At 39.3% G+C, this 16,823-nt stretch overlaps 1 protein-coding gene across 2 annotated transcripts in view; it reads right to left on the bottom strand.

Annotated features, from left to right (window-relative positions):
• The window catches only part of ASAP1 (ArfGAP with SH3 domain, ankyrin repeat and PH domain 1), a 299,002-nt gene that overhangs the window by 112,683 nt on the left and 169,496 nt on the right, over window positions 1-16,823 (bottom strand). For both annotated transcript variants that reach the window (XM_045005497.1, XM_045005498.1), the window contains exons 11-12: window positions 13,653-13,739; window positions 901-1,001 (exon numbers count right to left, since the gene is read on the bottom strand). In XM_045005497.1, the coding sequence (XP_044861432.1) occupies window positions 901-1,001; window positions 13,653-13,739 (188 nt within the window). The remainder of the gene's footprint in view (window positions 1-900; window positions 1,002-13,652; window positions 13,740-16,823) is intronic.

The following is a 16,823-nucleotide window of genomic DNA, read 5'->3' as shown; positions in this document are numbered from 1 at the left end:
ATTGAAGCTCTGAACCTAACAAACACTTGCTCATTTGTATATGCCTTTCATTAGCTGGCCAACTGAAGCCAGTGAGTATAGGCTTGCAGGTTCGGCCTATAAACTACTATAATTCTTTCCATTTTCTACAGCTACACAATTTATGTTCTATTTTATAGTTAATGCTGTGAGCCTGAAAATCAAGAATTTCAAATCAAACATTAATAGACCAAAATGTTCAATTTTTAACCATTGTATTTTTATTTATAAACCATAACATTTTCCAAAGTGCCTCACTGACTTAAGAGCGTAAATCACATTTTAAAATTGAGCACCTCTCAGAGAGAGTTAGGTCCTAAGGACCTAAATCATTTTTGAAACACAGACTTGGGCTCTTAAGTTTCTACGGTTCTTTTGAAAACTATACTCAAATGGCCCAGAGGAGCGTGGCTCAAAACGGGTTAAAATTGTGTATATAATGAATTGAAGTATCTGAATCTAGTAGTTTATGTTCAAATGTAGAAATTCTGGATTTTCAAGAACACTAAATGATATCAAATGGGGTAAATAGACAACATCTTCTGCACACCCAATGGGATGAGTAGTAAAAATAGACAACATCTTCTGCACACCCAATGGGATGAGTAGTAAAAATTTAACACTGAAGTTAATCACAATTTTACCTATCTCCATGATGGGGAGCTTATGAATTGATATACCAAACAATATTGATTTTTATCTCTGAATAGTTTTCATAAATTCTAAGCTTTAACAATGTCTAAAGAGAAAATAAGCACTTCACAAATGAGATATGCAAGCATTTTAATTAGTAAATTAAGAGAATTCTTTTAATCATGTATGTTTTTAAAATGTACAAGCTCAAAAAATTCAGTGCATGTATTATATACTCCAACTACATACCCATCACTCTTCTTTAAGAGATAACCCTTCTTCTCACTTCCATACTCTTTATTTCCCTGAAGCTGATGCATACTATATCCTCCTTGCCTGCTCTGGGAATCCTATAGAAGGGGAAAAAACTATTAAAAAATAGATTTTTCAAGCAAGGAATCCTAACTAAGAAGTTTAATAACTAGTTATGGACTCTTACATTATTTGATCATGCATTTATTGTATATCCAAAACTTCGAATTTTGAGTATACAAAGAATGCAGGTGTCCCCCCCAAGATAATGAAGGAATTTAAAAGGCTCATCATAAATTGCTAAAGGAAAGCAAGTAGTTTTACATGCACAGTTATATATGAAACACCAGTAATAATCCTCAATTTTAATTAAGTTTAAAAATACACATGGTGTACATATTTGTTAATAAATGGAATTGTCCCAAATAAATTTAAAAAAAAACTAATGAAAGAAACAAGTAGGGTGATAAAAATGTCATCAAATTCACTAGAAAAACAAAGGCTTATTAAAACATTGACTTACTCTCCTAGCCTTCGATCAGGAAAGGCAAAAGCAACACAGGAAAGAAAAAGCAAAGAATTTAAAAAGAGAATTAATTTTGGAAAATAATGTGCTCCTGAACATATATTCTGCAGCTTCCACATTTAAAAAGACAATCAGCAGTCATTCTTGGAAATGGCACTAATTAGTAGGAAGAAACATCACAGTTCTTTGTTTAGACACTTATTAGCCTTTGCTTGCCAAGTAACATTAGAGAATGGTAAAATACTGTACATGTTTCTTTTTGTGGTTTGAAATTAAAATATCTTTTAATATTGAACTGGAACATGGAAGGATACTAATATTGTTGTATGCAGTGTTGTTGTAGCCATGTCGGTCCCAGGATATTAGAGAGACAAGATGGATGAGGTATTATCTTTTATTGGACCAACTTCTGTTGCTGAGAGAGATAAGCTTTCTAGATACACAGGGCTCTTCCTGAAGTCAGTTTCACATTTAAACACAAGGTTGAACAGATAGCACATATTCTAAGGGACTGTTCAAGGTGAAGTGGCTCTTTAACACCCCTGCAGTCAGAACAAAAAGGGGTGTGCTGCTGGTAGACCAGCTCTTGCCAAGGCTGCAAGTATCAGCTGAGCACTGACAAATTCATAGCTAGAAACCAGACCAGTTTACCCGTATGTTAGTATTGTTCAACATAGGTGTTAGACTTGTAAGGATGTATCTAGTGTTTAGACTCTATAAAAATGGTTGTAAGTTGCTTGTAATTCCTGTATCCCATGCTATAAGGCAATACAAAAGTTTTGTTTAAGAACTGTAAAAATGCCTGCTCTGAACTTGTGAACTCAGACAGGAGGAGTGTTTCCCCTGTCCATCAAGGAGGACTAGCAAAAATAGGCAATTGTGAAGCATCACAATACAAAGATTTGGCTAATGGCCCCTTCACATCCATAAAGGTGCTATGTGCAAGGAAGCTCATCTTATCAACATGAATTCTGAAAGAAGAAAATAAAGATAGCTGACACGAAAATTCTTCAACCCTTTGCTGTTTGGACTCTCAGAGGGCTGAAGCTAGGAAACAAAAAGCAGATATCTCCAGGATCAACCTGGGTTAGCCCTAAAAGACATTCAGTGCTCACAGATTACTATATCTCTGTCACCTTTTGGAACCATAGACTGTAACTCATTTGTATTACATGTTGCCTGCTTTAACCTGTAAATAACTCGTCATTTCTTTTTTCCAGCAAATAAATCCTTATTTAGGAGTTTACTGTAGGATTGGCTACAAGCGTTGTCTTTGGTGTGGGATCTAAGATACAAATTGACCTGTGGTAAGTGACTGGTCTCCTGGGACTGGGAGCAACCTGAATATTTTATGATCTTTGGTGCAAGTGACTATTTATCACTAAGTACTGCTTGCTTGGGTGGCAAGGGACTGTCTGTGACTCCATGGTAAGACTGTTAAAGGAGCTCACATTTGTTATTGGGTTGGTGAAATCCAATTCTAGAACATACCCCCAGTTTGAGGTGTCAGCCCTGCTTTTTGATAGTCTGCCCTGAGGTTGACACTCATGGTCATGAGCCACTCCAACAGCATGGCGAGGGGTTAGCAGGTTACAGACTCTTGTAGTAAGCCATAAATCCAATGTCTTTATTAAGAACATGATTTTTAGTGTCTAGCAAAGTTACAAATTTGAAACTAGACAACCACTATGCTCTTAAATGAACTTACACAGGAGAATGATAAAAGACATAAACCCCATATCACCTGTGGGGGAACACTTTTCACAAAGCGATCACTCTATATCTGACCTATCAGTCCTCATCCTCAAAGAAAACCTGCAAACATTTTCAAAAGACAAGTCTGGAAGCTTAAATTCATAACTTTACTAGACACTAAAAATCATGGTCTTAATAAAGACACTGGATTTATAGCTTACTAAAACAATCTGTAACTCACTAAACTCCCATTTTGTCCTGTGACTACAAGGATGTTAACAGTCCACTTACCTTGAATGGTACCTTAGAATATGTACTAACTAGTGCTGTCGATTAATCAGAGTGAACTCACATGACTAACTCAAAAAAATTAATCACAATAAAAAATTAATTGTGATTAATAGCAGTTTTAATAGCATTGTTAAACAGAATACCAATTGAAATGTATTAAATATTTTGCATGTTTTTCTACATTTTCAAATGTATTGTATTCTGTGCTGTAACTGAAATCAAAGTATGTATTATTTTTTATTAAAAATATTTGCAATGTAAAATTGATAAAAGAAATGGTATTTTTCAGTTCACCTCATACAAGTACTGTAGTGGAATCTCTGTCATCAAAGTGCAACTTACAAATATAGATTTTTTTGTTTGTTACACCACTGCACTCAAAAATAAAACAATGTAAACTTCAGAGCCTACAAGTCAATTTCTTCCTGCTTCTTGTTCAGCCAATAGCTAAGACAAACAAGTTGGTTTACATTTCCAGGAGATAATGCTGCCCTCTTCTTATTTACAATGCCATCAGAAAGTGAGAATAGGCATCTGCATTGCACTTTTGTAGCCAGCATTGCAAGGTATTTACATGCCAGATATGCTAAAACATTCATATGCCCCTTCATGCTTCGGCCACCATTCCAGAGGACATGCTTCCATGCTGATAATGCTCGTTAAAAAAAAAAGTGTTAATTAAATTTGTGACTGAACTCCTTGGGGGTAGAATTGTATGTCCAATGCTCTGTTTTACCTGCATTCTGCCATATATTTCATGTTATAACAGTCTCGGATGATGACCCAGCACATGTTGTTCATTTTAAGAACACTTTCACTGCAGATTTCACAAAATGCAAAGAAGGCACCAATGTGAGATTTCTAAAGATAACTACAGCACTCAACCCAAGGTTTAAGAATCTGAAGTGCCTTCCAAAATCTGAGAGGGATGAGGTGTGGAGCATGATTTCAGAAGTCTTAAAAGAGCAACACTCCAATGCGGAAACTACAAACCCCAACCACCAAAAAAGAAAATCAATATTCTGCTGGTGGCATCTGACTCAGATAATGAAAATGAACATGCGCTGGTCCGCACTGCTTGTCCCCTAGAATGGTGGTTGAAGCATGAAGGGACATAGAAATCTTCAGCGCATCTGACACATAAATATCTTGTGACACTGGCTACAATAGTACCACAAGAACGCCTGTTCTCACTTTCAGGTGACATTGTAAACAAGAAGCAGGCAGCATTATCTCCTGCAACTGTAAACAAACTTGTTTGTCTGAGCGATTGGCTGAACAAGAAGTTGGACTGAGTGGACTTGCAGGCTCTAAAATTTTACATTGTTTTCTTTTTTTAATGCAGGTTTTTTTTTACATAAAAGTTCAACTTCCAATGATAAAGAGATTGTAGTACAGTACTTGTATTAGGTGAATTGAAAAATACTATATTTCTTCTGTTTTTTACAGTGCAAATACTTGTAATAAAAAATAAATGTAAATTGAGCCATGCACACTTTGTATTCTGGTATGTAATTGAAATCAATATATTTGAAAATGTAGAAAACATCCAAAAATATTCAAATAAATAGTATTCTATTATTGTTTAACAGTGCAATCAATCGTGATTACTTTTTTTAATCGCTTAACAGCCCTAGTACTAACTATGTATGTTAAACTATCTGTTCGACCTTGCATTTAGCTGTGACACTCTGAGTACCCTTCCCAGACCTGACAAAGAGCACTGTCAAGTATCGGAGGGGTAGCCGTGTTAGTCTGGATCTGTAAAGGCAGCAAAGAATCCTGTGGCACCTTATAGACTAAGAGACCTTATAGACTAACTGTCTGTTAGCCTATAAGGTGCCACAGGATTCTTTGCTGCTTTTAAAGAGCAGTGTGTGGCTCAAAAGCTAGTCTCTCTCACCAACAGTCCAATAAAATGTATTACCTCACCCATCTTGTCTCACTAATAATACTGTCACTCAGAATTTTTAAATTTTTCTTCTGCTTTCAAGTTTTATTGCATGTTAGCTGTTTATTCTGCTATTTGAACTCCTTGGTGGAGAGGGATTTATAAACTAAAACAATTCAGTTATGAATTTGTGTTTGTAATCTCTACTCATGTGAAGAATGTCATTGATTTCTGATGAAACTACGCAAATGAGCAGAAATTATTTTCATGTGACTAAAAGGTTGAAAGATTTTACCTAAGCATCTCCTACTCTTTATAAATTTTTGAATGTTCATAACAACTGTATCCTATCCTCCACAGAACTGGAACTAATTATGGAAGACTAGCTACTTAAAGTGTTACCATGCAGTGTTTTTGGCTGAAAAATTATATTTTGTAAAAAACATTTTTAAAACCTATTTTATTAATGTTCTAAGATAAGATGGAACCAATGGAAGTAACAAATCAGACAGGAGGGGTAAGGGTAAATAAAATCATATGAGATGTGATCACAATGACTAGCAGTATACACAGCTAGATTGTTGGTCAAATTTTAAAAAATAAATGATAAGATATGAATGAACAAAAATAGCTAATAGAAGTCTCTATGTGAAAAAATACAAAACATTCACAGTAGGCAGGTTGTTTCAAATGTGGTGACATTGCAGCTTCCATCACATGTCATCTCAAAGTGAAAGTATAGGAGATGCAGCAATCCTCATTAGGAGAGATGCTTTTTCTTTCAAATTGAATTTTGTAAATTTAGCACTTTTCAATCTATAAAATAGCAGATATTTTGCAAAATTAAATGGCATTGGTATTTCCGAAAAAACTCTTTCCTCCAAACAAGAAAAGCTTTAAGATTGCATCTTATAATACAGAAAACCTATGCACAAAATTACAAACCTTCAGTAGTTCAAAGCAAGAAAATAATGAATAATACAAAAAACACCATGCCTACAGTTGCAGAAGAATCATGGGCCACCAATTATAGTGGTAGAGCTGCAATGTCAGAACTTTCCATCAATGCAGGATATAAAGCTGGAAAAGGGTTCAGTGTTTCCAAGTGCAATTGCAAAGATGCTGTTAATGTTTACTCAACATTGCAAGGACGTGTGCATGTGAACACACGGTGTGTAACACGATGTGTAACAAAAATCCTCTAGTGTAGACAAGGCTGTAGAAACCGAATGCTCCTCATCTCCATTATAAGGATGTTAATTTTGGTATGGGACTTAGAAAGTGTAGGGAAGGATGTTAAAATAAATAGAAAATGGGGAGATGCCTCAGTGGTAGTGAAGTGAGCAGAAGTCCTCAGCATACTCCCATTCCAATATGCTTCAGACCCACAGGTCTGATGTTATGTGGGCGCAAGCACTTAGAAGTGGGATTGGTAAATAAAAGATGGGGAACAAATAGAACTAAGGTAGCTGGTACACACTGCACAGGGCTACCCCATCAAAATGGCTGTTTGGAAGAGGCAGCTGGATGGGATGAGCTTAATGATGCTGAACAGAAGAGCAGTGAACGGCACTTTGTATAACCCCTTCCCATTTTTCTTGGTGAATCTTGTAATCAGGGAGCAAAACTTTGGTGTCTGAATGGCTGTCATGGATTCAGTTGTTTTCTTTTTGTTGCTGAAGTATAAATCCCAAGGCATTTGATCATCTCCTTCGAGTCTTTGAGGCTATGAAGTCTGTCATCCATTTTCTCTGAAAACAGAGATGAGCCTTCAAAAGGGAGGTCTTCAATGGTCTGTTGTACCTCTAGGGGTAACCCAGATGACTGCAACCATGAACACGTTCTCATTGTAATGGTTGATGCCATGGTTTGAGCAGCTGAATCTGCACTATCCAAACTGGTTTGGAGGGCAGATCAGGATGGCCTCAGTAGTCCTCCAGTACTGGTGAGTAACATGATGAGTGCCATGATTGCTCAATAGCCTCATCTGCTGAACTGGCATCTGAGCTGGTGACTGGTCCGTAAGCTGAAGTGGAGAGGCTGCACGAGTGAGTTCTGACTGCTCGGTACTGGTCTCGGTACCTAAGAAGGGTGCTTTCGATGCTCAGAACTGATGCTGTTCTAAGTGTCAGTGTTTCTGGTGCACCCTCCACAATTGCCCTTCTGATTGAGAGGATGACTGGCTAGAGGGGGAATGCCCCGCGGTGTCCAGAATGGCCAATGACATGGACTTGGGGATCCATCCTTATCCAGGCCATTGACCTTTAGCCGGAGGCCAATACGGGAGTTGTTGCATGGCCCATGGTCCAAATGACTCTGATGGGGGAGTATGTGCCATGTCCCAGGCAGGATAGAAAGGACCTCACCCCTGAGTCTGAGGAGCAGGAATCAGATGCTTCTGACAGAGGAGAGGCCAATCCAGATGGTACTGGGGCCAAACCTGGGGATGGTGGTACCAGATCATGGGATGGTTTCCTCTCGACAAGAGAGGTTTTTGTGGAGGGTTGGGTAGAAGTCTGCAGGATCTTGGTGTGGAGAGGTCTGAGAAGCAGGCCCTGGAACTAGCTGCAGGCCTACTACTGCCAGTGATACCAGTACCAAGAGGCTAAGCAAGTCTTCTGTGGCTGCATATGCCTCCGGGGTTGTTGGGATCAGTACTATCTGCTCCATAATGGTCCTTAAGGGATGGCCTCAATGGACCTGGCACAGGCTCCGGAGGCAGCAGTCCCCCTTTTGGAGGCAAGGAGTGTTCTAATGATGGCCTCTCTCCCAAACACTTCATGGCACAGAAGAGTGAAAGACGGAACCCGAGGAAGGTCTGAGTTTTTTCTTTAGTACAGGGGAACAGGACAGAGAAGTCACAGACATCTCTGGTGGGGCATACCATACTGAAGTTCTCCCCATGTGACTACTCCTATGGGGATGGAAGTGTTGCTTCCAAAAGCAAGCATTTAAGCTTGAAACCTTTACAGATGTGACATTTGTCAAGGATGTGGGAGTCTCCTAAACATTTCAGGCAGGTTGAACGCAGGTCGTTGAGCAGCGTAGGCTTTCCGCAGGATCTGCAGGACTTAAACCCTGGCAGGTGAGGCATCATTCTGGTACCAGTACCAGAAGAGGAAAAAATGGTCAAACAAAAGACCAAAAATGGAAACTTAGCCCTAAAATTGTCAAAATTTGACTAAACTAACTATAAATAACTGTTGTTGTATGCAGCGTTGTACCTCCTATGTCGGTCCCAGGATATTAGAAAGACAAGCTGGGTGAGGTAATATCTTCTACTGGACATCTCTCAACAGAAGTTGGTCCAATAAAAGATATTACCTCACCCACCTTGTCTCTAAAACAAACTACTAATTTACACCTATATACAAAGAAAAGCGAGGGAAGTACTGAATTAATCAGTCTGGAATTGCTCTAACTGTGACTGGTGATAAGAAGGAACTGAGGGGGGCCAGAGGTGGCTCCCTCTTATATCAGCACACGGTGACAGAGGTCACTTGAGCCACCCCAATGGGTTCCACTGAGGGAAAAAATTCCCGATATCCATGCATGGAGCACACACATACCTACAGGGAACTGACATGTGCAATCACTCAAAGAAGAGCTAAAAGGTACCTAGTTTGTGTTAAAAGTGTCATGGGAGCTTTAATTATGAACAGCCAAGGCCTCAATTTTACTATCATAAAGTACTTTGGAAGGTAAATGGTAACTTAATTTGTGAATTTTGATGCAATTTAAAATAGTTTAGAACCTTACAAATCTGCAAGAGAAAATCCAATTTCAGTTCATATGCCGTAACATTCTGATTTAATCTGTAAATTTCCTGATGTTAAATGCTACAATGCAGTAGTGCATGGGAAAAATGCCCTTAATCTCTAACAGCCATGCCATCTGTTTCAGTAACAAACCCCAGCTTTAATTGTGTAAAGATTCAAATACCCACAGATCGTTGAAGAACTGGTTGTTCAGACCAAGGCCATGCATCTCCTGTGTCAATGTCATTTAACTCATGAGTGCTGAGTGCTATGTTATTTTGGTATTAAAGGACTAAAAAGCTATAGTATATTTTAAAAGCTGTGAAAATCTAATGAGTAAGGACTCAGTTTAACAAAGCACGTAAAGTATTTATGAGTACAGTATAAGCTACAGTAACTCCTCACTTAAAGTCATCCCGGTTAACGTTGTTTTGTTGTTACGTTGTGATCAATTAGAGAACATGCTCGTTTAAAGTTATGCAATGCTCCCTTATAACGTTGTTTGGCAGCCACCTGCATTGTCCATTGCTTGCAGAAAGAGCAGCCTGTTGGAACTAGCTGGTGGGGGCTTGGAACCAGGGTGGACCGGCAGCCCTCCATCAGCTCCCCGCTCCCATATGTTCCCTGTGCGGCAGCCTCCCGCAGGCTATCAATTGCCAGGCAGCTCAGCTGTCCCTCCTCCCACTGCCATGTGCTGCTCCTGCCTTGGAGCTGCTCATGGGAGCCTCCTGCTTGTCTATGTTACATAATCCTTTTGTTTACAAAAAACATGTACGAATTCTGGGTGTTAAACATGCAATACCCAGTGACTCTATTATAAGGAATACATACAGGAGCGCAAGTTGCATTTTTAAGTAAGTCTCTCAGAGTTTGAAAACCATCTTGAAGATAACGGCTCCTAGCACGCTATACATTCAGAAAGGTAGTCCATATTTATTTTTTAATTCTCAGTAGGATTACTAATGCTATGAAATGTTAGCAACAGGAAGAAAGTCAAGGAAAGTGTGGGCCCCTTGCTGAATGAGGGAGGGAACCTAGTGACGGAGGATGTGGAGAAAGCTAGTGTACTCAATGCTTTTTTTGCCTCTGTCTTCACAGACAAGGTCAGCTCCCAGACAGCTGCACTCTGCAGCACGGTATGGGGAGGAGGTGACCAGCTCTCTGTGGAGAAAGAAGTAGTTCGGGACTATTTAGAAAAGCTGGACGAGCACAAGTCCACGGGGCCGGATGCGCTGCATCCGAGGGTGCTAAAGGAGTTGGCCGATGAGATTGCAGAGCCATTGGCCATTATCTTTGAAAAATCATGGCGATCGGGGGAGGTCCCGGATGACTGGAAAAAAGCTAATGTAGTGCCCATCTTTAAAAAAGGGAAGAAGGAAGATCCAGGGAACTACAGGCCAGTCAGTCTCACCTCAGTCCCTGGAAAAATCATGGAACAGGTCCTCAAGGAATCAATCCTGAACCACTTAAAGGAGGGGAAAGTGATCAGGAACAGTCAGCATGGATTCACCAAGGGCAAGTCATGCCTGACTAACCTAATTGCCTTCTATGACGAGATAACCGGCTCTGTGGATGAGGGGAAAGCAGTGGATGTACTATTTCTGGACTTTAGCAAAGCTTTTGATACAGTCTCCCACAGTATTCTTGCCAGCAAGTTAAAGAAGTATAGGCTGGATGAATGGACGGTAAGGTGGATAGAAAACTGGCTAGATGGTCGGGCTCAACGGGTAGTGATCAATGGTTCCATGTCTAGCTGGCAGCCGGTATCAAGTGGAGTGCCCCAAGGGTCGGTGCTGGGGCCGGTTTTATTCAATATCTTCATTAACGATCTGGAAGATGGTGTGGACTGCACCCTTAGCAAGTTTGCAGATGACACTAAACTGGGAGGAGTGGTTGATACGCTGGAGGGTAGGGCTAGGATACAGAGGGACCTAGACAAATTAGAGGATTGGGCCAAAAGAAATATGATGAGGTTCAACAAGGACAAGTGGAGAGTCCTGCACTTAGGACGGAAGAATCCCATGCACTGCTACAGACTAGGGACCGAATGGCTGGGCAGCAGTTCTGCAGAAAAGGACCTAGGGGTTACGGTGGATGAAAAGCTGAATATGAGTCAACAGTGTGCCCTTGTTGCCAAGAAGGCTAATGGCATTTTGGGTTGTATAAGTAGGGGCATTTCCAGCAGATCAAGGGATGTGATCATTCCCCTCTACTCAGCACTGGTGAGGCCTCATTTGGAGTACTGTGTCCAGTTTTGGGCCCCACACTACAAGAAGGATGTGGATAAATTGGAGAGAGTCCAGCGGAGGGCAACAAAAATGATTAGGGGGCTGGAGCACATGACTTATGAGGAGAGGCTGAGGGAACTGGGATTGTTTAGTCTGCAGAAGAGAAGAATGAGGGGGGATTTGATAGCTGCTTTCAACTACCTGAAAGGGGGTTCCAAAGAGGATGGACCTAGACTGTTCTCAGTGGTAGAAGATGACAGAACAAGGAGTAATGGTCTCAAGTTGCAGAGGGGGAGGTTTAGGTTGGATATTAGGAAAAACTTTTTCACTAGTAGGGTGGTGAAGAACTGGAATGGGTTACCTAGGGAGGTAGTGGAATCTCCTTCCTTAGAGGTTTTTAAGGTGAGGCTTGACAAAGCCCTGGCTGGTATGATTTAGTTGGGTTTGGTCCTGCTTTGAGCAGGGGGTTGGACTAGATGACCTCCTGAGGTCCCTTCCAACCCTGAGATTCTATGATTCTATGAAATTATGAAAAAAACACTGAGCTGTTTCAGATTAACTGACAAACAACTTTAAAACTGGCATACTAAAACAGATGATTATGTATATTTCAGGAATGAATTACTATGCTCTGTTAACATGTTGGGATTCTGATGTCAAATGTTTCTATATCTTTTATTAGGGATAGAGCTTAAAATAAAACAAGAACAAACATTTCTGTTTCTAGATTTCTTTATAAAATTATTTTAAAATTTATGAACATTTTCCGTTAATCCATTTCTGTTAATGAAGCCAACAATTATAAAATAACACTTAAAATGTGTTAAGTATGAAGATGTGGGAAAGAAAGACTCTTAATAATTTACAAAAATACTAAATTATGAATGTACATCTGACTTTAAATAAACCATCTGAGAAATCATATCGCAATCTACAGACATCAGCTAAAGAATTTCAGTGTGCTACCTACAAAATTAACAACATAAAGTATATCAAAAATGGTCATTTGTTCTGGTTACAAATGTCCGCTATTTAACATTAGCAATACTGCCCAATTATAGGATCCCCACCAAGGCATTAATCTTCATAAGTATCTTATTAGAGAATGGGGGGGCGCTCATGATTTACAATGTATGCAATTACAAAATCATCTGCTCAATCCACCGATCACCATTTTTAGTACCCTATATTTAAGAACAAAAGAAGATTATTTGTTAGAGTTTTGCATTTTAAAAACTACTAAAACTGAATCATGTTCTTCACTGTTTTGGAGAGAATATGATCAAACTTCTGCATTTGATTTCCCTCAGGTTATTTTTAATTTTATACATCTATATACCAGCTGATGTTTAGATTTAGACTGAGCAGCCAATGAGGTACAACACTAGTTGCCAGCAAGGCTTTGTATTACACTGGCTACCAGCATGGTACATAACTGGTTACTCCAGAGATGGAGAGCTTTAAAAACACTACAGCAGAGTGCAATATAAGGGCTATACTATAACTATATTAAGTAACTGAAATAACTGATCATAAAAAAGACAGAAAACTTCAGAGTCCTAATGTTATTTTCACTATAGTTGTAATTAAATATTAAATATTTCACATTCTTAATATAGTTAGATGGGGGGTGGATATTTGTTATTTTTGGCCCTTAATGACATTAATTTTAAAATTTACTAAGCAGACTCTGCTCAAATTGTAATTAGAGCCCTTTCTCTGCAACTAAGCATACAAAACATGACTTTAAGAAATCATAGAAGGATGGCATATTTATTTGCATGGGGTTTAAGAACATGGTTGGGTCAGGTGACCCTGTTATGAGTAAGGGTCATATAGACCAAACTTCATTATATATGTCCTGCTGCTGTAATCAAGATGTGAGATGAGGAGGATCTGGACCAGCCTTAACAGTAAACATTTTCTTTTGAAAAAATTAAGTTTTTATTTTAAAAACAGGTTTACATTCTTTCCCATCTTTAGTATTACAGCTATCACCAAATAAAATGGCAGCAGCATAGGAAGAATATGCAAAGGGAGAACTCATTTTTATCTTAAAATATTGTTACCTAGTATCACAATATCGCACAAAAGTAGTAGTATGATTTCTTGCTGTTCCTTTTGAGGAGCAGAAGTGGGGAAGGGTCTCTTCTCACATATGAAATCTGATAAATATCCAAAACCTTGCTTTGTATTCATATATATTTGGATATTCTGAATGTTATTTTTGTTGAATACTGTTCAGGAAACAAACAAATTGTTCTGCACAAAGAAATTATGCCTATATAAGCCAGTTTTCAACTCAGACGTCATACAATTTACATTCTGCCAGAGAGTAACACACACGTAAAATTACCTACCTCTTTCTGATCAAGCTGTAAAGAGGATTTTATCAAGTCTCGGAGTGCAGTAAGCTGTTTCTTTTCTTCATCTTGTGTCTGCTTTATCTGTGGAAGGAAAAATTACTGGTATTATTTCCTTTTCTAAAAGCAACTTTTACCTTCAAAGTTTTAATTCACCAAATTCAGCACTGTGATGGGGTATATTTGGCCTTCATGGCCCCTGCTGGAGGCCCCGCTGCTCTGCTAAACTTGCCCCAGGAAGCAGTGAGATAGAAGAAAAAGTGGAGCAAAAGGGGGTCCTCCAAGCCTTTCTGGTAAGGCCTCACTGAAGTAGCCACGTTGGAAGCTAAAGAAACATAGTCTTCCAAAGTCTAAAAGGGGTAGGGACAGCCAAGCCAATCAGAGCCCTCAGGCTCAGATTACAGGAGCGGCAGGGCCTTAGCAGGTCATCCTGGCTGAAACCAAAGGAGTGAGGAAGAGTGCTCCTCTATGGCTTGGAAATAGAAAAGAACCTAAGAACGCTGGCCCTGAAACAGGGCTGGAGATAAAAATGGTTCTGGTCGGAAGAGGACCAGAGAAATAACAACGTATTAAAGTAAGCAGTAAGTGGCTGCTGTGTATAAGGTTCCTGGGTTGGAACTCAGAATAGTGGCTGGGCCTGGGTTCCCCTACCAGCCACAGCTAAAGTATAAACCCCAAGACGGGGACAGGCTTTATTTGGGAGCCTGAACAAACAGCCCAGTTTAAAGTGCCCAGAGCCAGGGCTGAAGACCTTCGGGAGAGCAAGCAGACTGTTTAGTTACTGGGCTCTAATACCCCAGAAAGGGTTCATTCAGACTTTGTGACTGGGTTGGAAAGCCAAGCCACTGAAGGAAGACCCAATAAGGTTGGCCAGAAGCCTGCAGGGAGCACCAGAGATAAGCAAAGGACTGTGATAGCACACCCCACCACTTAGAGCTGTTACAGTCACCCATGAAAATTGAACATGTAGTAGTCTGCTCCTTATGTATTTATCCTCTATATACATATACCTCAAAAGCAAGCCAAAGTGAATATATATTGAGAAATAGCCTCTTCAGTCTCTGCAAATGGATAGCATGTACTTTCTTGCCATATGTTAATGGTTCATTATAGTTAACACAACCAAATTAGTCTCTGAAGTCTTAATATTTCAAATAAGCTTGACAGCTGGTTTATAACTGGAGTGGAAATGGAAATAGTTTCATTCAACCACATACATACAGTCTGGGAGCATATGTAATTCTGTGGGCAGAGGTAAGGGTGATGTCATCTGATTTGTAAAAGTCTACAGAATCTCAGTTTCAATAGTGTCAACTTCTGCAGCATGATAGAAGGAAATCGCTGCTATCCTGGCTCTCAGGTTGAGGTCCGCCAGTTGGTAGAAATTTTGATAATATAGTGTTGTTGGAAATAGGTTGAGTTGGGTATCATTCAAAAGCCCTTTCTCCCACAAAAAAAGGATACCAAATATGACAAATCCTAGAACAATTATGTAAATATATAATTAAGAAAATGTTTTAAATTTTTTTTTAAATATACTTTAACAAAGGCATGTCAAACATGCACTCCTCACGAAATTAAATTGTGGCCTTTGACTGAGAGTACTGTGTTATCAGTTAATGTCCAGAACATACCTGCTAATTTTTTTTATGGTTACAGATTACTCTAAATGGAAAGAGAGCTTCAAGTTGATTTGCCATCATCAACAAAACAAGAAGTGGTTCCGTGGTATTGATTATCAACTTTATTTATTATGCCAAAAGAATTGTAATGAGGCACTGGTTAAGACATCAGCGTCCAGCCAGAAATTACTGGAATTCATCTGCAAATGGTATACATGTAGTTACATAACATATATTACATAACATAATTAATTACAATCCCAAAATAATTTATTACAAAATCCTTATTTTTACTTTGGTCTTGATCCTCTTTAGGCATTAATGGGAGACAAAGAGTACTGACTAATTGCTGAACCTTTGGAGAATATAACTGTGGAGGATCTGGTTAAACACAATGCTTGGTGGCACTTTAAATGCTATAAGAAGAACACCCCATAACCTGAATTTAGCAAGGCTGGAGAGGAAGTACATTGAGCATCAGGAAAAAGTTGAAGATGCTGGGATATGTGCCAGCTGTGGGCAAGACTCACCTTATACTAGTTCCCATGGCACATGTTTCGAGAACACCTGCTTCTTTCTCTGGTAAGCTGGAAGCCCAATGGCATCCATTAAGTATAGTTTCAATAAATGAGACAACTGAGAAATTATATGAAGTAGTCACCCTAAGCGAGAACATTCCCTGGAAAATAAAGTTAAGTGGCTGCATTGATCCAAAAGACACCCACACATACAACACTGCCTATCACATTGACTATGCCAAGAATGTATGTAATCTGTTGCATCAAAAGCAACAGAAACAAATACTGGTTTTACCACTGCAAACTGTACAACTCAACTGGAGTTCACTAATTGCCTCGCAGAGGCTCTAATGAATAGGAAAGTGGTGGTGATGGCTGATGCAGAAGCTAAATAGAGAGAAATATGTGCTTTGAACGGGATTGAAAAGGAACAAATAGTTAGCAGAAAGGCTCTTAGAGCATTTATTGAAGATGAACTGTGGGCTACGAACATTGCTTTTTGCAATCCTATCCACAGAAATGAATCTCAGCACATATCCTTAAAAGCTGCAAAAGAAGTGGTACTATAAAAAGCAGGGGAAAAAGAGCTGATTTCAACAGTAATATGAAGACTCTGCAGCTGTTAAAATTTTTACAAAAAGGCATTTTGTCCTGCATGCAGTATGTTGGAGTTTCAGGGACCCATAGATGATGCCAAACCTGAATAAGAGGTATAGAAAAGTCTGACCCTGACACATGGGAGAAATTTTGAAAAGGAAATTTAGTTGTTAGAAGGTTGCCTATTGGCCGCTTCTGTCCTCATGGGCCACATGATGCCCTAAAACAAGAAAACAGAGCTATGAAAGTCATTGGGGATTGGTGGGCATAACAGTATCCAAATGCTTTTTCCTGTTTTCCTGACAATGCCAGAACTCCATCGAATTTAAATGAAACATTAAGCATGGCTGAGATGACTCCCCAGAAGTAACCAAACATCATCTAGACTCATTAGGTGTTGTTAAACATCAAGAAGGGTCAATTTTAAAGCT

The sequence above is a fragment of the Mauremys mutica genome, chromosome 2 (assembly GCF_020497125.1).
Source record: "Mauremys mutica isolate MM-2020 ecotype Southern chromosome 2, ASM2049712v1, whole genome shotgun sequence".
NCBI lineage: Eukaryota > Metazoa > Chordata > Testudines > Geoemydidae > Mauremys > Mauremys mutica.
The sequence above is the reverse complement of the archived record's forward strand: the minus strand, read 5'-3'. Positions and strand labels throughout refer to the sequence as shown.